Source organism: Saccopteryx leptura, chromosome 2 (genome assembly GCF_036850995.1).
Source record: "Saccopteryx leptura isolate mSacLep1 chromosome 2, mSacLep1_pri_phased_curated, whole genome shotgun sequence".
Classification (NCBI taxonomy): Eukaryota; Metazoa; Chordata; class Mammalia; order Chiroptera; family Emballonuridae; genus Saccopteryx; species Saccopteryx leptura.
Window position 1 is genome coordinate 88,233,192 of NC_089504.1, and position 22,593 is coordinate 88,255,784.

At 38.6% G+C, this 22,593-nt stretch overlaps 1 protein-coding gene across 2 annotated transcripts in view; it reads left to right on the forward strand.

Annotated features, from left to right (window-relative positions):
• Positions 1–22,593, forward strand: part of TEK (TEK receptor tyrosine kinase) — a 135,689-nt gene that overhangs the window by 35,687 nt on the left and 77,409 nt on the right. For both annotated transcript variants that reach the window (XM_066368285.1, XM_066368284.1), the window contains exon 2: positions 22,043–22,354. In XM_066368285.1, the coding sequence (XP_066224382.1) occupies positions 22,043–22,354 (312 nt within the window). The remainder of the gene's footprint in view (positions 1–22,042; positions 22,355–22,593) is intronic.

A 22,593-nucleotide genomic window follows, 5' to 3' on the forward strand; every position in this document is an offset into this window, starting at 1 on the left:
AGAGGAGATAATTAGTGACATCAAAGACAAGCAGCTAGAGATGCTACAGAGGGAAGAAGAGAGAGACTTCTGAATTAAAAAATGAGAGAGCTCTATGAAAACTGTCTGACTCCATCAGAAAGAGAATATAAGAATAATGGGTTTATAGAAAGAAGAAGAAGAGAGAAAAGGGAATGGAAAGTCTATTTAAACAAATAATTGATGAGACCTTCCCAAGCCTATGGAAAGAGTTAGATCCTCAAATCAAAGAAGCAAACAGAATGTCTAGTTACCTTAACCCAAATAGGCCTTTTCCTTAGCACATTGTAATAAAATTGTCAAAAATCAATGGCAAAGAAAAAATCCTCAAAGCAGCCAGGGAAATGGAGAAATTAATATATAAAGGAAAGCCCATTAGGTTATCATCAGACTTCTCAGCAGAAACTCTAAAGCCAGAAGAGAGTGGACCCAAATATTAAAAATACTGAAAGAGAGGAATCAACAGCCAAAAAGTCTATATCCATCAAAGTTGTGTTTCGAACATTAAGGAGAAATAAGAACTTTTGAAGACATACAGAAGCTGAAGGTACTTATCACCAGAAAACTCCCACTGCAAAAAATATTCAAGGAGGATATTTGACCAGATACAAAGAACAAAACAAAACAAAAGTACAAGTAAAAGCTCCAACAAGATTACAGGATAAACAAGGATAACCTGTGACAACAATAATCTAAGAGGGGAGAAGATAAAGGTCTGAAGTAGCAAAGAAGAATGGAGAGCGGAAGCACTCATAAGACAAAGGACTCTTGTATATATGAAACTTTTTTTCTCAATAACCTAACAGTAACCACACACACACACACACACACGCGCACACACAAACAGAACTGAAATACGTATTTTATTTAAAAATGTATTGTATAATAAATATGTATTTTCCAATGGCTTTAGGTGACCCCTGTGTTTTGGTCATTCAACCTCTGCCAGGGTCGCGACCCATAGGTTGAGAACCGCTGCTCTAACCTAAAGCATATATAAGATTTTGAAAGTAGAATTCAACTGCAAAAGGGAAGTAAAGAACAATAAAATTGACAAACCCCTGGTAGATATAGTAAAAACAAAGAGAAATGACTCATATCAACAAAATCTGAAACGATAGAGGAGAAATTACCACAGGCAGCATAAATATACATTATACTAAGTGAAATAAGTAAATCAGAAAAAGCTAAAACTATATGAGTTCACAATAGATGGGATATAAAACTAAAACTCATGGACATAGATAAAAGTGAAATGGTTTCCAGATGGAGGGGGCTAGAGAGGGACAAATATATGGTAATGGAGATCAATTTGACTTTGGGTGATGGGCACACAATGCAATTAACAGTTCAAATGCAATTAACATGTTCACCTGAAACCTATGTACTCTTATTGATCAATGTCACCCCATTAAATTTAATTTCAAAATAAAAAATGCAAAAGAAAAATATAATGTATCAATATCAATCCATTATTTATAACAAATATATCATACTAATGTAAAACATTCATAATAGGGAAACCAGAGTGAGAGTCAAGAGAATTCAACTCTTTACACATTTTTTGTGTTTTTTCTGTAAATCTAAAACTGTTCTGAAATAGAAGTTTATTTTAACAGAAAGAAAAATAAATAAAGGTTACTCATATGTTTTTAAAAACACTCTTTAATGTATACTTCTCTACTTATAATAATTAACAGCAAAATCACAGTTTGAACATTGTGTATCTGTGAGGAGCTCAGCCCATGTTAACTTTCTCCCACCTGTCTTTTAGCTTTCCAAGTCTTTGCTGCCTTAATATGAAATTTGAGATCCAAGTTACTTTTTACAATGAATATTTTCAATTAAGGGAAATTTTTGACATGAAAATATTTTAATAATAATAATTTATTTTTCCTGTTCAATTCCATTGGTCTTTGTGGCCATTAGGTGCTGACGATATATTGATTGTCATTGTCATTGCAATTCTTCTTTTTTCTTTCTTGGTTTTAATGGGAAGTTGGGAGAGGCTATCCTAAAGACGCTAATCAGATGACAATTTAAATCTGAGGTTCAGACTTCAGTATTAAGAGGATATATTACTTTTGATGTTACTTAAGTAGGACCTCACATTTGGTATATCTTATAGTCCTTTTTAATTTAAGAACAAGTGTAGTGGGTTTGCATTTTCTGTTCTGGAAGTCTGCAATTGGAAATAAATTAAATTTATTTTTGAATTGTGCAAAATAATTAAATACAAATTCCTATTACCACTGAGATTTGAGCTGAATCTTGGAAGGGATCAAACTGGAACAGATAAATGCATATAGGAAGGGGTATTTTTGGCAGAGGGACAATGTCAGCAATGGCTGGGGAAGAAAAGCCTGCATGGAGTTTGGAGATAAAGAAACTGAAGGCACTCCATTCTGCACTAGTTCAAGTGAGAGAGAATGAGGGTGTGAAAAGGAATTGAATGTGATAGTACAGAGCTAGAATGGGCAGAAAATAGGGATTAAATGTAAATAGTGAGGTAGAGAGAGTTGTTGAAAACAACGCAGGGTTTTTAAGTTTCTGTTATTGAAAAGATGAAGTCTTCAGAGATAGAAGAGGGAGGGTTGAGAACAAGAGGCTGAATTCATTCTAGACATACTGTGTTTCGGATGCCTATGTAGGTGTCCAGTCAGCATTTTCAGAAAATGTGTTGAGAGTTGGGAAGAGGTTAGAAATAGAGACCTAGATTTGGAACAAGTAATAACTGAAATCTTGGGAGTTGGTGAGATCACTGTGAATAGGAAGTGGGGTCTTCCGTAGTACCGGTCAGACTGCAATCACTGGGCTAAAGCCGTGGCCACTTGCTGAGTTTTGGCAAAGAGGGAGAGTGGGAAATTAGATGCAAGAGAGAGCTGCTATTTTGGATTCATGGTGTTACACAGAGAATACCCATGTGTTTCTATGGGGTGATAAAAGTGCTGAGGTAAATGGACACGCAGAGAAGCGGTGCATGTGGAGAAGCTGCTGTGCCAAGCTCTCTGTCAAGGAAGAGGAAGAGTTATGAATTTTAACACTGTTCCGGATGTTTTACATTTAAGATCTCATTTAGTCATCACTGTTGCTTATTTTGTCTAAGTCAGTTTCCTCATCTGTGATATGGAGATATAAATGACTAATTCATATGGTCATTGTGAGACTTAAGTAAAACAATGCATGCAAAGTACCGGAATGGTAGTAGACATTAATAAGTTGTAGCTATTGTATTACTAATGATTTGATTCCTGTATAATTGACACACATATTGAAAAGCAGAACTAGCAAACACTTGATAGTAGTGATGTGCAAACTGGGCTTCTTTAACCACAGAAAGCATAGTTTTATCTATTTAATTATCAGACATCAGCATGAAATCTTATTTCTATACAGGGATCAATGGAAAAGTGAGCCTTGCTTGAAACAAGCACCGACCTGAGGCTCAGGGGAAGGAACAGCTAGCTACTGAACACACAGAGCAGTGGCAAGAGAGGACTACCACCAACCTGTGGCCTCTACAGATGGCTCAGCAGGGAGGAAGCTGGGAAAATAAAAACCTGCCACACCCTCCTTCCATTCTCTTATCTCCTGGGGCTTCCTGCTAGTGGAACCCAAGTGGATATAGCCTCCCTGGAGCACAGAGCTGGTTGGGGAGTTTGGATATCAGGTAGAGAGGGGAACACCATGTCAAGATGTAGAGAAAACCCAAAGACTAGCCTGGCCTTAGAAAGTGAGACGATGATGTTGAAATTTGTTTACTATATTTGACTTTAAAATGGACCTAGCCCATGCCCAGAGCATCTCAAACATTTAATGAAATCTCCTCTCTGGCTTTGATGTTTTTGGACTGCTTTTTCTCAAATGACTGCACAGACAGGCTCTGTCTCCCTGCTGCTGGGAGTCTAAGTAAATCTCACACTGTATACTTGGGATGAAGGAGGAGTTGCTCTTATAAGCCTCTAGAGTGATAAACTGACCAGCAGCTGCTGCACATAGGATCACGGCCTGTCACACTGTCTTACTGTTAGGTGCCATGTCTCTGCAGTCCCTAAGACACAGCCCCTGACCTGTGGCATCTGGGAGGCTTCTCAGTGTATGAGGGAATGTGAGCAAAGCCTGGAAGGCTAAGCAAGAGTTATCCAGTTGGATATGAAAACAGGAGAATCATTGGAGGATGCTATAGGAAGGAGGCTAGCTCATGCAAAGAAAAGCTCCCAACATGTTTGGAATGATATCATTACTGCTGGAATGAATGTGAGGCCTGGGCAGGGACCCAAGAGGGTTGCACAAACTCTGACATTCACGGTTTCCCAAGAAACCTTTCTTAATAAAGACAGATAGATTAGCACCTCTTGAGATGTTCAGTCTGTAGTTTGATAGGGGGAAAACTGACATCAAGTTTAGTTGGAATTCCATCTGGCACATGTATCTGTAATTTGGAAGTATACCGAATTTTTTTTTTAAACACAGGGGAAGGAATATGACCAAACTGCTTCCCAAATAGGTGGTTCCTAGTCATGAAAATAATTCATGTAAGCCCGGAGGACAATAGATTCCAGAGTTCTAAGAAAGGAATTGATATGAGGCTGGAGGACCTCTGAGCCCTTTTCTACTACTGAGTAAAGATTGTAATCCCATTAGTGAGCCAGGGGGGTTGATCCTTCTGAGCAGCTACTGTCCTATTTCAGAGCAAAGAGAAGCAAAGTATAAGAACTATATATATTTTTCCTTTTCTTTTCTCCTTTTTTTCCAAGTGAGAAGAGGGGAGATAGTGAGACAGATTCCCCCTGCATGTGCCCAGACCAGGTTCTACCTGCAACCCCATCAGGGCCGATGCTTGAATTATTCTGATCAATTGAACCACTGGCTGCGGGAGGAAAAGAGAGAGAGAAGGGGGAGGGGGAGTGGGTGAGAGAAGGAGAAGGAAGCAGATGGTCATTTCTCTTGTGAGCCCTAATGGGTAATCAAACCCACTATGTCTATATACCAGATCAATGCTCTATCCACTGAGGAAACCAGCCAGGGCCAAGAACAATACTTTTAATAGACTGTTTACAGACACTTTTATAGACAATGAAGAAAATGTAAGGAAGGGTTCTCTGGCCCAATGACATATACAGTGGGGTGGGGTGGATGGGATAAGGGGGTTAGGTAAGTGGTATTGAGGGGCAGCTGTCAGCTGGGAAAGGCCTATGAAGCAATGGCTTCTGTTCATCTCGGTGTTGCCCCTTTATCTCCCCCTCTTCCCTCACAGCAGCTGCCACACCACCAAGCTGCTGTGAAACACTCCTCCAGAATCACTGGCATGTTGCAGAGGTTGGTTTCCTGTTAAGGTCAGTTCTGTAAGAGAGGAGCAAGAATCAAAGGACTTTGAAGGAAACACAGGGAATCTTCCTTACCTCAAGAGGGGCCTGTTTCCTGCCCATGTGGGTTTGAAGTGTGAGGGAGGGTAGGCACACAGCAGGACACAAAGCCATTAGCAGTTCTTCCTTCATTGGGTGCCTTAAGTCTAAGACGACTTAAAAAACAACTTCCTCTGGGCCAATGCAGATCATGGTGTCACTCAGGTTTATTTCATCAAACTGGCTTCATGCCATGGTGATGCAAATAGTCCTTCGTACAAAAATCAATGGTGTAGATGTTATTCCTCCATTTTACAGAGAGGAAAAGGAGACAGAACTTCAAGACCAAAGCTCATAACAACTCCACTGTTGCATTGATGATACCAGGCAATTAATTCACAAAATAGTCACTTGCATTTAAGATATATTACTTTCAATTACTGCTGCAATTTTTCAGTTAACTTAAACATATTAAAAAATATATGCAGTCTGTCAAACACAGTGCTTGATTCTGAGGAGTTGAAGATGAACAAGACAGAGTCCTTTTCTTCAGGGAACTCACTGCCTAAGAAAGGAGACAGACAAATCAAAATGAATTAGAATGCTGCCATTAAATGAATTAGTTGTATATGCTTTCTAAACATTTAAAATCTATATTTTAAAATTACAAAAGAAATGCAATATAAGTATGTAGAGCTGTGAGTGAGTATCATCTTCTTCCTCTCGCCCCACTCCTGATTCCTAAGCCTGCCAATTTCATTAGGCAGAGGTACCACTGGTATCAGGTTGGTGTATGACTTCTAGACTTTTCTCTGTATTTTGGTCAGAAAGAGATCATACATACTATTCTGCATCTTGGGTTTTCTTTTTCTTTTTTTTTTTTTTTTTGCTTAATACATTAAGGACATAATTCCATGCAAACTTTTAATATTTCATTGTATATATGAGCCATCTTTTATTTAGTCATGGTTCTATTCAAGAACTTGGTGCTGTTTCTGATTTGTGGCTGTAGTCTACAATGAATATCCTTGCTATATCTTTATGTATTTTTACTGGAAATTGTAAAAGAATGTATTTTTATTATAATTTAAAAATTAATACATAGTATAATTAACATAGGTGCGTGCACAACTTTATGAGGTTTTTTTAATAAATAAATTTTTATTAATTTTAATGGGGTGACATCAATAAATCAAGGTACATATATTCAAAGAAAACATGTCTAGGTTATCTTGTCATTCAATTATGTTGCATACCCATCACCCAAAGTCAGATTGTCCTCTGTCACCTTCTATCTAGTTTTCTTTGTGCCCCTCCCCCTCTCCTTCCCCCTCTCCCTCCTCCTCCTCCTCCCCGTAACCACCACACTCCTTGTCCATGTCTCTTAGTCTCGTTTTTATGTCCCACCAATGTATGGAATCATGCAGTTCTTGTTTTTTTCTGATTTACTTATTTCACTCCGTATAATGTTATTAAGATCCCACCATTTTGTTGTAAATGATCCGATGTCATCATTTCTTATGGCTGAGTAGTATACCATAGTATATATGTGCCACATCTTCTTTATGCCAGTCTTCTAATTTTTTTACAGTGATTAAAGCCTTTAAGCAAACTCTTGGCCAATACAGCAAGAATCCATAAAAGAGTAGTGTCCTTAACATGTTCACCAAGTCCAAGTTGGCACCAACACCATTCCAAATCCCTGCAAATGCAACCCAACCCCAGTTCAGTCCATTAGGAGCTGTCACAAGGAGCAGGAGTCCAGGAAAAGTCCACATCCAGGAAAAGTCTGCATGGCACTGGAATTGTTGTCACAATTCTATACTTTGCAGCTCACGTCCAAGTCCCAATGACCACTGCTTCTAGCTGGTAATGATTCAGGTAGACTTGAAAAGCCATCTGCAGCATGTGTGGAGATGGAGCTTCTGTTCTCCTCTGCCTGGAGAGATGAGACCAGGTTGCTTTTCCCTGGAGCTCTGCGACTGTGGCGGGAAAAGAGAACCTTGAGATACACTAAGCTGGGTGGCAAAGGTAAATTCATAATAGAAGTAGGCAAAAGGGGGAAAGAGAGCTCTATATTAGGAGTAGGTCCCAGCCTGAAATATGAGTGGGGCATTGAGGTAGGAGGAATAAAGGAAACACTATATATTAAACAAAGCAGCAGAAAACAAGACTGTCAACACCCACAACAGAGATCTTCGAGGGAAGAATAAAAAACCTGACTATTCAGGCAAGACATAGTTAAGAGGCCCTTGTGCAAATGAGATCAGTTTACCTGCTTCTTGGAAGAATAACCCTAGGCTCGTCCACAGTGTCGTAGATGGGGCCGACGGCCCTGGGCACCTTCAGCCTTCAGTGGCCAACCCCAGCATTCTGGGCAAGGTTAGGTCATAGGTGGCTGGAGCAGGACTGGAAGAGACTGAACCCTCCCTTAGAGGAGCAAGGGGGAAGCCTACCTTCCAGTGTCCCTTTTTCCTCAAGGCAAAGGCATGTAAGCCTGGCAGACTTCAGCTCAATGACCTTCCTATTCACTATTGAAGCAAGACCCAGATGGAATCCTATGAGACTTCTTTGGGGCATTGGAGCCTTTAAAGGTGTATCCTAAAAGCTGGTGGTTCAACTTTATGAGTTTTAGTGCATATATAAATTCAAGCAACCACCAAGACATCATACAATATAATTCCACCATTCTCTGAAATATTTTTTGTGCTGCTTTTTTACAGTCCAATCTCTCCCACTACTTTTTCCTTTCAACCACTCATCTATTCTTTATCCCTATGAGCTTGCCTTTTCCAGAATGTCATGTGAATGCAGTCATATAGTATGTATCCTTCTGATATTGTCTTCTTTTACTCAATATCGTGCCATGTGGTTGTAAGTATCAATAGTTTATTACTTTTTATCGTTCAATAGTACCCCATTGTGTGGGTGTTTATATACATTCATCTATTGAAGAATATTAGGGTGTTTCTAGTTTTGGGTGATTATGAATAGATGGAACTGCTATAAACATTCATTGAATGAACATAAATTTTCTTTTCTTTAGGGTAAATACCTAGGAATAGGATGCTGGGTAAAACAGAACATATATGTTTAACTTTATAAAAAAATGTTAAACCATTTTCCACAGTGACTGGACCATCCATTTTATAGGACAACTAGCAATAAATGAGAGTTAAGAGTTAAGTTGTTTTGCATTCTAGCTAGCACTTGATATTATTGTTTTTTGTGGTGTGGGCATGTAGTAATATCTCATGTGGTTTTAATGAGCATTTCCCTAGTTGCGAATGATGTTGAACATTTTTCTGTGTGCCTATTTGCCATCTATATATGTTTCTTCTTTGGTGAAGTGTCTCAAATCTTTTGTACATTTAAAATAATTGAGTTGTTTGTTTTCTTACTGTTGAGTTTTGAGAGTTTTTTTCTACATGCTGGATACAAGTTGTTTATCACACATGTTATTTGAAAATATTTTTCCCATTTTGTAGTTTGTATTTCTATTTTAACAATATCTTTCATAGATCAAAATTTTAATAAAATATAATTTATCCATTTTTTTATGGACCACACTTTGGTGTCATAGGTTAATAACTCCAACATCATAAAAACTTTTCTCCCATATCCCAAAAACTTTATATTTTTTTGTTTTACATGATCTGTTTTCAGTTAATTTTTGTATAACATGAGAGGTTTTAGTTCAGGATTTATTTTGTTTTTGCATATGGATGTCCAATTGTTCCAATACTGTTTCTTTTTTTTTTAAATTTTTTTATTTATTCATTTTAGAGAGGAGAGGGAGAGACAGAGAGAGAGAAATGGGGGAGGAGCTGGAAGCATCAACTCCCATATGTGCTTTGACCAGGCAAGCCCAGGCTTTCAAACCAGCGACCTCAGCATTTCCAGGTCGGCGCTTTATCCACCAATACTGTTTCTTGATATGTTCTTTTTTTTTTTTTTTTTTTTTTTTTAAATAAATTTTTATTAATGGTAATGGGATGACATTAATAAATCAGGGTACATATATTCAAAGAAAACATGTCTAGGTTATTTTGTCATTAAATTATGTTGCATACCCCTCGCCCAAAGTCAGATTGTCCTTCGCCACCCTCTATCTAGTTCTCTGTGCCCCTCCCCCTCCCCCTAACTCTCCCCCTGTCCTCCCTCCCCCTACCCCTGGTAACCACCACACTCTTGGTGAAATAAGTAAATCAGAAAAAAACAAGAACTACATGATTCCATACATTGGTGGAACATAAAAATGAGACTAAGAGACTTGATATGTTCTTGATTTAAACTGGTGTAACATCAGTAATAGTTTAATTGTTAAAAGAATGGGTTTTGAAGCAAGTCTGACTAAATTTGAACCTCAGTTCTGTTACTAATTACCTCTGTGACAATGACCAAGTACTTATCTTCTCCTTGCCTTAGTCTCCTTTTTTCGTAAGATGAGGACAATCATAGTACCTATTTCACAAGATTGTTATGATGATTAAGTGAGTTATTGTGTGTAACACATTTGGAGCAATGCCTGCTGTATAATAAGTGATGAATTAGGGTTAGCTTTTATGTAACTTTATAATTACTGTAGATATTGCAAGCATGTTCTGTAAATGCATTTCCAAGAAAACGAAAACTATTGTGACCATTTGCTTTTCATATATATTTCACTATTTGTATTTTTTTCTTGGTGGATTTCCACTGATAATTGATTTATAGACCTTATTTATACCTTATACATATTAACTCTAAGTTTTACATATAGCAATATTTTTGTTCTATTTGGTTATTTTACCAATTATACAAGGTAATGGAGATGACAGGTAGATGTTTCTGTTTACCTGCCAGCACTAGATATTATTACCTTCTCTGTTTTCGTCAATTCAATAGACAAATAATTAGATATCTTTTTAATTCATATTTTGGGATTTATAGGTTATTATTTTATTGTATATTGTATATTGTAGTTAGGTCATATTCTTATTGGTGTACCAGTTAGTTTTTGCTGAGCAACAAGTCGTCCCAAACCATAATGGTAAAACAGCTAACATTTACTGTTTCCTATAGTTTTGTAGCTCAGCTTAAACTTCCTTGGTTTAGCCTAGATTGTCTGATCTTTATGGTTAGCTCATGGTTGGCTGGAGCTGGATGGTCTAGCTTGGTTTACTTACATATCTCACAGTTGTTTCATTGGACCTCAGCTGGGATGGCTCATGTCTGCTCCATACTGGAGGATACAGTTTTCTCATCCTCTAACAGGTTATTGCAGGCTTTTCTCACAGTGAGTTCAGGGTCCCATAGAACAGCAGGAAAGGACAAGCCCAGTGGGAAAGCACATTTAAAGCCCCTGTTGTGTCAAATTTGCTAATGCTACCCTGGCTAGTTAGCTCAGTGATAGAGCATTGACCCAGTATGTGAATGTCCTAGGTTCAATTCCTGGTCAGAGCACACGGGAGAAGTGCTCATCTGCTTCTCCACCCCTCCCCCTCTTGCTTCTCTCTCTCTCTTCCCCTCCTGCAGCCATTGCTCAATTGGAGTGAGTTGCCACTGGGTGCTGAGGATGCCTCCATGGCCTCTGTCTCAGGCACTAAGAAGAGCTTGGTTGCTGAGCAAGGGAGCATTGCCTCTAATGGGCTTGCCAGGTAGATCCTGATTGGGGTGAATGTAGGAATCTGTTTCTGCCTTCCCTCCTCTCACTGAATTAAAATAAATTGCTAATGCTTCATTGATAAAGAATAACCTAATGGCCAAGCCTAACTTCAAGGGTTGGAGAAGTAAAATCAATGTACTCAAAAAAAGACAATGCAAAACATTGTAACTGTTGTAACCATACCCCTCCAATCTATTGCGGTTGGTTATTTTTTGTTTCACCCTCTGTAAATTGCCACTGATTTATTAATTTATAGAATTTATTTTTATATTATTCATATTAACTCTTTAAGTTTTACATAAAACAATAAAATGGCCAATTGGCCATTTTATTCATTGATAAAATGTTTTGCTTACTCTGTAGAAGTATGGGAGATTATATATAGTGAAATCTGTCTGTGTTTTCCTTTGTGGCTTTGAGTATATTCATGCCTTTGGGTGACCACACTATAAGATCTTGAAGGCAAAAACCATATTTTATTTTTTCTTCACCCAGAGAATGCAGCATATAGACCAGTCCATAGTACTTATTAAGTAAACTATTATTGAGTGAATTAATTCACTGAAGGCCAGTATTTTTTTCTTTTCTTTTCCTTTCTTTTTTTTTTTTTTTTGTGACAGAGACAGAGAGAGGGACAGATAGGGACAGACAGAGAGGAAGGGAGAGATGAGAAGCAGCAATTCTTCATTGTGGCTTTGTTGCAGCTCCTTAGTTGTTCATTGATTGTTTTCTCATATGTGCCTTGACTGGGGGGCTACAGCAGAGTAAGTGACCCCTTGCTCAAGCCAGCAGCCTTGGATTCACACCAGGGACCTTGGGCTTCAAGCCAGCAGCCTGTGGGCTCACATCAGTGACCTTGGGGTCATGTTCATGATCCCACACTTGAGCCAGCAACCCCATGCTCAAGCCAGATGAGCTGTATGCAAGCCAGCAACCTCACAGTTTAGAACCTGGGTCCTCTGCATTCCAATCTGATGCTCTATCCACTATGCCACCGCCTGGTCAGGCTGAAGGCCAGTCTTAATTACTAACTCATTTATTTACATTTATTTATTCATCAGTTCTTATTGAAAACTATTAAATGCCAGGCACTGTGCTAATTGTTAGAGATATAATAATGAACAAAAGGAAAAATTGACTTCTCTCACAGTGTTTAGAATGCAGCATAATGGGTAGTAATGGAACTTAGTATCAGTGAGACATGGGTTCAAGTTCCATCTTTCTACTGTGGGACTTTGGGCATATTACTGAACATTTCTAATTTTCAGGAGTTTTATCCTATAAAATGGAAATACATGCCCCTTGTTTAACTATTAATATGAGAATTCAAGTGGACAATGTTGGAAAGCACCTACCTAGCATAGTATCTATTATGTAGTCTATATTATACAATGTTAGCTTTCTTCCCCACCTGGTCTAAACTGGGGCCTGCTAGGAGGGCTAGCCCCCTTCCTTTGTCACTCCTCTTAGCAACTGTTATGATCCTGACCTTCTTCCACTGTAGACTCATTTCTTTGGTTTGCTCTTATAATAGTTCTTAGTGGGTTGTTACTATTTAAGCTATTCCTGTTTTCTGTACAAGCAAATCAGTCAAATTGCTTTCCCTATTGGAAGCTAAAGACCAGGGCACTGGAGTTAAATAACTGCTTAATTCTGTCTTGGAGGATCTGGATACTTGGTGTGGGAGTGGGTGTGCATATCTTTGGTCAGTGTAAGGGCAGAGGAACTTGGCAGTTGGCTGAATAAGGAGAAGAGCAGAGAAAGAAAAGGTGGCCTAGCTCCAAATACAGATTCCTCTGATACCTGGTACATTGCTCGGCCCTGGAAGAACATGGTCCAATTAGAGGGCACCCCTCTCTCAGGTAAAATGGACAGGAAAGATTAGAAGACGGCGCTGTGAGGCTAGGGGAATTTGTGAGCTGGGCAGACTTGACGTCCCGGTATTCCCAAGCTCTCTGTCTTATGCCCTTTCAGCTTTTTGCTTGCCTCTCCTCAGTGTCTTCCCTCCCTTGCCTCAGTGGCTGTCAAGCTCTAGGCCTCCCCAGGAGCCAAACTGCCAGATTAATACACATTCCATATTCCCTCACATTAACAATTTGTCCAATTATACTGCTAGCCTGGAGTGATGGACAGGGCCCAGGGGAGAAGTCAGCACTCAGAGGCTGACTTTGCCACTACCCTTCATGTGACCACTGACCAGTCTCTCTTCTGTGGCCTCAGTTTGCCCTTTATAAAGCGTGAGGCTTGTCCTAGGCAATCTCTAAAAACCCTTTCAGTTTAAACAGTCCTTCAGACCCGCCTTACAGAATGGAGTATGCATTCAAGTGCACATGTGAACTTTATGTTTAGTGAAGCCCCACTGTGTGGACTTGCTGTCTACTCCCTTGAAGTAAAAAGTTTCCTGCCAATTGACTGAAACAAATTCTAACTAGAACATGTGTTATTTATATTGGATGGAAAATCTCTGGTGTTCAGAGGTGGGGAAAGGATGCCATTTCCTCTAGCAGACAGACGGTCCTATTTGGCTTGGAGGCAGTGATGGGAAATGGGCATTATTCTTTGGGCAAACCGGCTTGGCACAGCTCCTGGGCGAGTTTGTTGTTAGAGACACAGTCTAGTCACATCATGGGTGGCCTTGCCTTACTCCAAATCCCAACTATACAATAAAAACTGAGCAACTTCCTTTAGTTATTTCCAGCCTTGTGCATTTTGGTATCTTCTTGTTAATTGCCTGATAGCTTCTTGGAAGGAAACTTGAGGATGAAGTTATTGCTCAGAGACTTCCTACATACAGAGAAGGATCATGGAGAACAACCACCACAAGATTAAAGTGTTGGAAGCATGCTGGGAACTGGATTTCTTCAGGAGAGACAAGGGGGCAGAAAAGATGCTAAAAATACTTTAATGTAGGATTGACATATAGAAATGGCTCCAAGAGTTCTAAAGATCTAATCAAAATAAATTAATGCCAATTTTAGGATAGAATTAAGAGAGAACATTCTAGAAGTGAATTCTATTCAATACTTACTCATTTTCAAAATGCTGCTCAGTAGTACTTCTTAGGGGAAGGTTTTTTTCTGACCATCTTCTCATATTCCTTTCTCTTTACCTGGGTAACTCCAACCTTCCTTCAGGCCAGACGTCACTTCCTTGGGGAAACTTACCTGATCTATAAACCATTTGCCCACTTAACCAAGTCTGATTAAGTTCATCATTATGCTATTCCACAGCGCCTTGTGATTCTCTCTCACAGGACCCACTTGGTTCCAGTGTTATATTTATTTATGTACTTAGTTTTGCATATCTGTTTCTCACATTTGCCTGTAAGCTATATGAGGGTTACAATTATATCTTTTGTATCATTGTTGTGTCTCCGGGCCAAATGCAGTACCTAGCACATGGAGGTACTCAATAACTTTGTTTAGTAAATGGGGGAATGGGCATATAAATGACTTAATGAGAGTTTATTTTAACTAAAGAGAATTTTCTTTTCTGGACAGCATAAACAAACAACTAAACTAAAATCCAAGTAATTCCACCAAATATCCTGGGAAATTTTGGGGTTGTCTTTGCTTTTTTGGCTCATACTTAGGGCTTTGATTCCAGAAAAACTTTTGGCTAAGACCTCTTTAGTTCATTGCCAAACCCTTGATTTCAAATATGCTTTTAGCCAAGGTAGTATTCATTGGATAGTGCCCATTTGAAATATTTAAAGCTTAAAGATATCTACTTCTGTTATAAAAGTAGGATAACCAAGAATACCCTTGGAAAATTTAAAACATAATCAATACCAGACTTCTAAGAAACCATACAGAGAGTTGTTCTGCAGACCTTCCATCTTATTCTAAGTCCATACAACACTACAATTCTCTGGTGATAAGGAGCACAATGAATTAGCCTCGCTATGCAATAATTTAGTTTGCTTTTTCCTCTCAGCCTGCCAGCACATCGAAGAGCAGGAAGCTGGGTCCCTCAGAACTTGACTCTCTGCAGCAGTGCTGAACGTGAACGTGGGAAGAGAGGGAATACGCATGTTATGCTGCAGTGAACTGTATTCTCGTTGATATTTATATTTAACCTTTCCTGTTTTTCATCTGTGAATAAAGTAGTTAAAAGTGGTGATCTGTGAGATTTTATATGTTGTTATTTAAACAAAATCATTTTTCCCCCAAAGGAAAACAATGTGAAGCCAAACATAATGAAAGCTGAGCAACCGGGTGAGGACATATATGTGTGTTGGGATGACTTGAATCTACTGCTGGTTTTACCTCCACCATTCTCAAAAACTTTCTAGAAAGTGAGAAACAACTCCTTGAAACACAGTTTTAAAAACACAGTTTTGTTTTTAATTTCCTTATTTATTTATTTAGTTAGTTTTTTGTATTTTAGTGAGAGGAGGGAAGGCAGAGACAGACTCTTGCATGTGCCCCGACTGGGATCCACCCGGCAAGCCCGCTATAGGGCGATGCTCTGCCCATCTGGGGCCTTTGCTTTGTTGTAACTGGAGCCATTTTTTAGTGCCTGAGGCAGAAGCCATGGAGCCATCCTCAGCATCCAGGGCCAACTCACTCCAATCAAGCCATAGCTGCATGGGGGTTGAGGGGAGGAGAAGAGAGAGAGAGAAGTGAGAGGGGGAGGGGTAGAGAAGCAGATGGGCACTTCTCCTGTGTGCCCTGACCAGGAATTGAACCTGAGGCATCTACACGCTGGGCCGACATTCTACCACTGAGTCAACTGGTCAGGGCCTGTCTCTGATTTCTAATTTGATTTAGTTTTCTATTTCATAGGTGTGACTTAGGTCCACACCTATTAATATTACTATTTTTAAAGAAAAATATTTCCATGTCTTAGTTAACAGGGCCATTATTCAAAGTGATATTAAATAGAAGTGAATCTAAATGCAAATACAAGATTCACACAACATTTTGAGTGTGCCACAATGCAAGTTAGTGAGAAAACATTACTGTAAAGATTAGAAGCTGATCATAAAAAAATACAATGAACAAAACAGCATTTTAGTATACTGTTATGCTTCCACTGTGATAAACAATTATTTGTTAAGTTGGCAGATGCCACGCCATGATAGAAAGCATTTCCTTGTGAACACATTTTATGCAAACATTAAAAAGTATTTGTAAGATCTTTGCTAAGGAAAAATACTATCAATCTCCAAAACTTATAAGATGTAGGAAAGTCAATATAGATCTTACTTTTACTTATATAGCAAACTCTTAGCTTTGTTGATAGGTGTGTAAATTGGACTCATTAATAAATTTGATCAGAATGCTTTAGAACAGTGGTAGTCAACCTAGTCCCTACCGCCCACTAGTGGGCATTCCAGCTTTCATAGTGGGAGATAGCGGAGCAACCAAAGTATAAATAAAAAGATAGATTTAACTATATAGTAAGTTGTTTTATAAAGATTTATTCTGTCAAACTTAGCAAAAATCCGACATAAAATACTTGGTAAGTAATTATTATTATATGCTTTAACTTGCTGTATGTCTGCTTTATAAATTTTATAAAGTAAAGTTGCTTCCCTACTTTATAAATCACCATTACTGTGGAACCGGTGGGCAGTTAGAAAATTTTACTACTAACAGAGATACAAAAGTGGGCGGTAGGTATAAAAAGGTTGATTACCCCTGCTTCAGACTATGGTTGTGATGAAGCAACTCAATGTGACTAGAGAGGAGAATGTGGTAATGTAAGAAAAAGTGTTAGGCTCAGGGACTGATGCTGGTGTGATCCCAGATGGGATCTGTCTTTTGGCAATTATTCTTAGGAAAATGTGCCTAACAGAAGATTCCTTATGTGGCACCAGCTGTGCAACTGCTGTCATAGAACTCTTTTCAGAGCCCACGGCGTCAGCTCTACCCACTGCAATAGGACTTCTAAGCCTCTATTTTCTTTAAAAGGCTAAATTTGGCCACCACCCTCCTTTCCTTTTACTTAAATTTTATTTAAACCCAGCTTTAAAAATTCTTTCCAACACTGTGGAATGACATCACATTTCCTATTATTAGTCCAAAAAAGAGAAAATGCATTGTTTGGATGCAATCCAAGGAGATTTGGAGAGGATGTAGGGATAAATGGTGAGAGACATATATTTCTATGGCTCTGATTTTCTCCCAAACATGCCTTTTCAAGGGAAGGGCAATAACATTTACAGTTTTACATTTCATTTTTACATGTAAGTAATATTCAAATGGTTTAAAAACCAGCATACCTCTGCATACAATGAAAATCCCTTTTTCCCATCACTGTCCTCCAACTACCCAGTTATCCCCTAATGGGTCAGCCTTGTTCTTAGCTTCATGTATCACTGTCCAGACATTCTTTAGGCATATACAAACAAGTACTAATATGGATTCTTGTTTTAGGAAAACTAAGTTGATAATTTCTAATATCTGTCCCAGGAATCTGGTAAGAATTTCTTCTCATATCCGAAGCTCATATACAAAATCCTTTCGGTATTTTATTGTAAATGGCATTACAAATAACAGAGGACTCACTGTGGAAGAAGGTCTTCCTATAATTGGCATGCTAAATACGGGTAAGAGTGTTCTCAAATCCAGACTCTTGGATACACATTTTCCTTTCTGTCACTGAAAGTAAAAGAAAAGGGATTGGAGGAGCAACAGGGAAAAGAAACCAGATCAATACCTAGAAACAATGTACAGGTGAAGTGTGCTTGTCTTTACAAATCAACTACTTTTTCTATTATTTCCTAAAGTCATTACATAAGCCATAGCCAGTGCCAATGCAGTTCAGTGAGTTCAGAGCAGATCCCTTGGTTTTGGCAAGTCACTCAACTGGCCCTAGATTTGGGGCTGGATGGAACCAGTGCTGAAAGAATTACAGTGTTTCCTTCCTCTGGCTGACTCCCTCTGGGAGCATGCCTGGAATGAGGGAAGGTAAGGGATGCGATGGAGCTCACTCAGAGGCCAGGCTGGGTGTACATGGGCAAGGGGAGCTGTGTTCTTGTGTTGTTCTGGGAGGCTGTGATTCTGCTATGTGTCCTAGCTCATTCTCTCTGACATTTTTCTTATTGTAACCTCTGTCCCCTCTCAGGATCTTAAAGTTACCATTGAGGCTAAAAACAAAATATATGCTTTTGGGTCAGACTCGGAAATCCATTTTAGTCAAGATTTTCTTTCTCAATCCCATGTATTGAGGTAAGATTACAAGAAAAAGGAAAGAAAGAAAGAAAATAAAAGAAAGAAAGAGAGAGAGAGAGAAAGAAAAGAAACTCCAACTTTCACTTACATTAAGATTTAACTTTTAGAAATTCTTCCTAATTAATCAGATTAATATGTATCTCCCAGAAGGATCACCCTCAAAATCTCACTGCATACATCAAACATGGACAGTTACTATTAAAAACTAGTCCTGTGAGGACTTCACGGCAGGCACAATGCTTGGCATCAGTGGGCACTCAACATGGGCTGGAAAATGAATGCCAGTCAGCCCCAAATTCTCCACGACCATTGATTACCTTTCCATCACACTTCGTAAAAGCTTAATATTTGCTTCCCCCCCCCCCATAAACTTATTATCAAAACAGTCTTTTAAATGTGAGCAAGAAAGTCAGTTAGATTCAGGAGAGCATTTTTGCTTTAAATCTCATTATTCTAGAAGTAAGAGCCAAATGAACAGGTGAACTTGAATCAGACAGATCTGGAATAGTATTTGTCCATCCATCCATTCATCTACCCACACACATCCATCAACCTCTCCACCTACCCATGCATCTACCCATCCACCCTCCCACCCAACAAATACTTATTAAGTTCTCTATATGCTGACCTAAGCAGGATATTTCTGTATAAATTAACATGAACAAAACAGCTTCAATCCACATCCTTATGAAATTTATCATCTAGGGAAGAGAAAGTAAATAAAATGATCCAGATTATGGTAATCATTATGAAACAAACAGGAAGCTGAATTAGAGGCTAATGGGATGAGAATGTAGAGATACTATAAATAATGTAGATAGAAAAGCCATCTGTAAGAAAGGCATTTAAGCTGAGACCCAAAGGATGAGCAGAAGTTAGCCATGCAAAGAACGCAGAATAGCAGTCTGCACATATGAAGACTTTGAGGCAGGAAAGGGCATGTTGTATCCAGGGAACTGAAAGACACATAAAAATTTGAATTTCAGCTTGGACTTCAACAGCTGGGGAAGATAGAATATTTTACTGAATCTTTTGAGCCTTCATTTCTTCATATTTAAAAATAAGGTAATAGCACATACTTTACAAGGTTGATGAGAAAATTTAATGGGCATTTAATGAGATAAACATGTAGCTTACTTGACTCACTTTTTATCTACGCAAAGGTCTTTGAGACTCCATTTGGTTCTCATCACCCAACCTGAACTCCTAATCATTTTATGTAGACTTGGGAATCAACCATCACTGGAGCCAGAGAACATCCTCCATCCCTGGTATTTCCACATTCAGTAAAAGGAGAGAATAGGCATAGATTCTATTTATTCATCTTAGAAACTTTGGAAATCAAAACAGAAGAGAGAAAGAGAGAGAGAGAGAGAAGAGAGAAATGAAAGGATTTTCTTTTTTTTTTTTTTAAATGTTCTTTATCATTTATGAAATAAAGTTTGAAGGTATGGTTGGAATTTTTAAAATTGATTTTAGAGAAAGAGGAAGGGAGAGGGAGACAGAGAGGGAAACATCATATGTTGCTCTACTTATTCATTCCACCCATCACTGGTTGTTTTTTGTACGCACCCTGACCAAGGTCTGAACCTGCCACTGGGCGTGTTGGGATGATGCTCTAATCAACTGAACTGCCCAGCCAGGGTCAGGAGGATTTTGATTTTACATTTGGGAAGGATTGAGGTTTGGCCCTACGCGTTCAGGAAACGGAATAAAGAGAATTGAAATAATGGTCATTGTTTACCCCATATACAACAAACACAAAGTTATATACTTTATCTCATTTAATCTTCACGAGGATCCTGCAAAGATAGATTTTTTTTAGCTTTGTTTTAAAAATGACATAGATGAAGCTCAGAGGGAAATGCAGATTTTACTCAGTCCCTTCTTATCTTGTGGAATTTAATATGGAGTTGGGCAATGCTTATGATGAGAGTCTTAAAGTTAGCATACAGTGTACAGGGGTGGGCAAAGTAGGTTTATAGTTGTTTGTAAAGAAAATAATACAATATAATAATACAATAATTAATAAATAATAACACAAAAATAAATTCTGTGTTTTGTATAGTCACACTGTCAAACCTACTTGTGTATAGTTGGTATATTTTTTATTTTAACTTTTTTCTGTTAAATTTATTGGAGTGACACTGGTTAATGAAATTATACAGGTTTTAGGAGCACAATTCTACAACACATCATGTGTACACTGTATTGTATGTTCACCCACCCCACAGATACATTTCTTTAAAATACTTTATTATCATCTCAGTCCACATTATTATTAATTGACTAATAATTAATTATAGTTAATAATGACAACAGTGCTATTACCATTAATTCATCTCAACACAACGAGCATTGGAAGAATACTTCACTAATCTCTCAGGACTATAATGGGTAGAGATATATAGTGCACAGCTCTGGTTCTGGAGAATGGAGAGAAACTGATAGTCCACTGTAGCTAGAGTGCATAGTGGTGCAGGAGTGGTTGCTAGTATGATTGAGGTGATGCCATGGTAAAGAGTTTTGGATCTTGTCCTATGGAAGATTGGCACTGATCAGAGTAGCATTTTAGAATGACTCCTCACATTGCTTTTTTTTTTTAGATATAAGAAAAGATTTATTATAGAAGTTGGTTTACACAATTATGGAGGTTAAAAAGTCTCACAATGTGCTATCTATAAATTGGAGAACCAGGATAGTCAGCAGTGTAAATCAGAACAAGTCTGAAGGCCTAAGAATAGTGAGTGTGTGTGTGTGTGTCTGATGGTGTAAGTTCCCACCTGAGTCTGAAAGCCTTAGAAGCAGGAGCATCCATGTCTGAAGGCAGGACGGAGAAGGTGGATATCTCAGATCAAGCAGAGGGAGCAAATGGACCTTCCCTTTATCTTTTAGTTCTATTCAGACCCTCAAGGAACTGGATCATGTCCATCCACCCTGGGTAGGGCTATCTGCTTCATTAATGGCACCAATACAAATGTTAACCTCTTCTGGAAAACACCTTTAAAGATACACCCTGATATAAAGTTTTACTAACTATCCTTTACCCTAGTCAAATTGATGTAAAATTAACCATCACTCAAGTTTTGAGATTGTCTATTTTCTTCATCCTTTAGCTCTGAATATTTTCTAAATTTTGCTGTGATTATTTGTCAATGAATTATTTATGAAGGTTTTAAAATATCCAAATACATGTGGTTTTTAAAGATGTATTTTGTTATTGATTTCTATCTCCGTTGCATTTTTTAAAAATTTTAATGGGGTGACATTGATAAATCAAGGTACATATGTTCAGAGAAAACATCTCCAGGTTATTTTGACATTTGGTTATGCTGCATTCCCATCACCCAAAGTCCAATTTTCTTCTATCACCTTCTAATTGATTTTCCTTGTGACCCTCCCCTCCCCCAACCCCCTCCCTGTCCTCCCCTCTACCCTGTAACCACCACACTCTTGTCCATGTCTCTGAGTCTCATTATTATGTCCCACCTATGTATGGAATCATATAGTTCTTAGTTTTTTCTGATTTACTTATTTTACTCAATATAATGTTATCAAGGTCCATCCATGTTGTTGTAAATGATCCGATGTCATCATTTCTTATGGCTGAGTAGTATTCCATAGTATATATGTACCAAAGCTTTTTAATCCACTCATCCACTGACGGACACTTGGACTGTTTCCAGATCTTCGCTATTGTGAACAATGCTGCCATAAACATGGGGGTGCATTTCTTCTTTTGAAACAGTGCCACATAGCTGTTTTTAAACAAGGGTTTGTAAGCACCAGTTTATCCTGTGAGGCCATGTTAACAACCTTCTTCATACGTTATGCTTCCTCCTTCCTTTTAGGAACAGTGGATGGGGCCATGGACCTAATCCTGATCAATTCCCTACCTCTTGTGTCTGATGCTGAAACATCCCTCACCTGCATTGCCTCTGGGTGGCGCCCCCATGAGCCCCTCACCATAGGAAGAGACTTCGAAGCCTTAATGAACCAGCACCAGGATCCACTGGAAGTTACTCAAGATGTGACCAGAGAATGGGCTAAAAAAGTCATTTGGAAGAGAGAAAAGGCTAGTAAAATCAACGGTGCTTACTTCTGTGAAGGGCGAGTGCGAGGAGAGGCAATAAAGATACGCACCATGAAGATGCGCCAACAAGGTAACTTGCCCTTTAGTTGTGGGCAGTGAGGTCACTGAGACACACACCTTTTGTTTTGGCAGCTGCTGCTCAGAGGCTGGGCATGAGCTGCCTGAGTGTAGCTTAAAGACCTTGTCTGCCTCTTTGCAAGCATTGCTGTCTCTATTACACTGAGCATTAGAGAGAAAAGAGACCATCCGGTCCAACTCCCTCATATTCAACCCATTCACTAGACATTGTTACCTGGTTCATAAGACAAA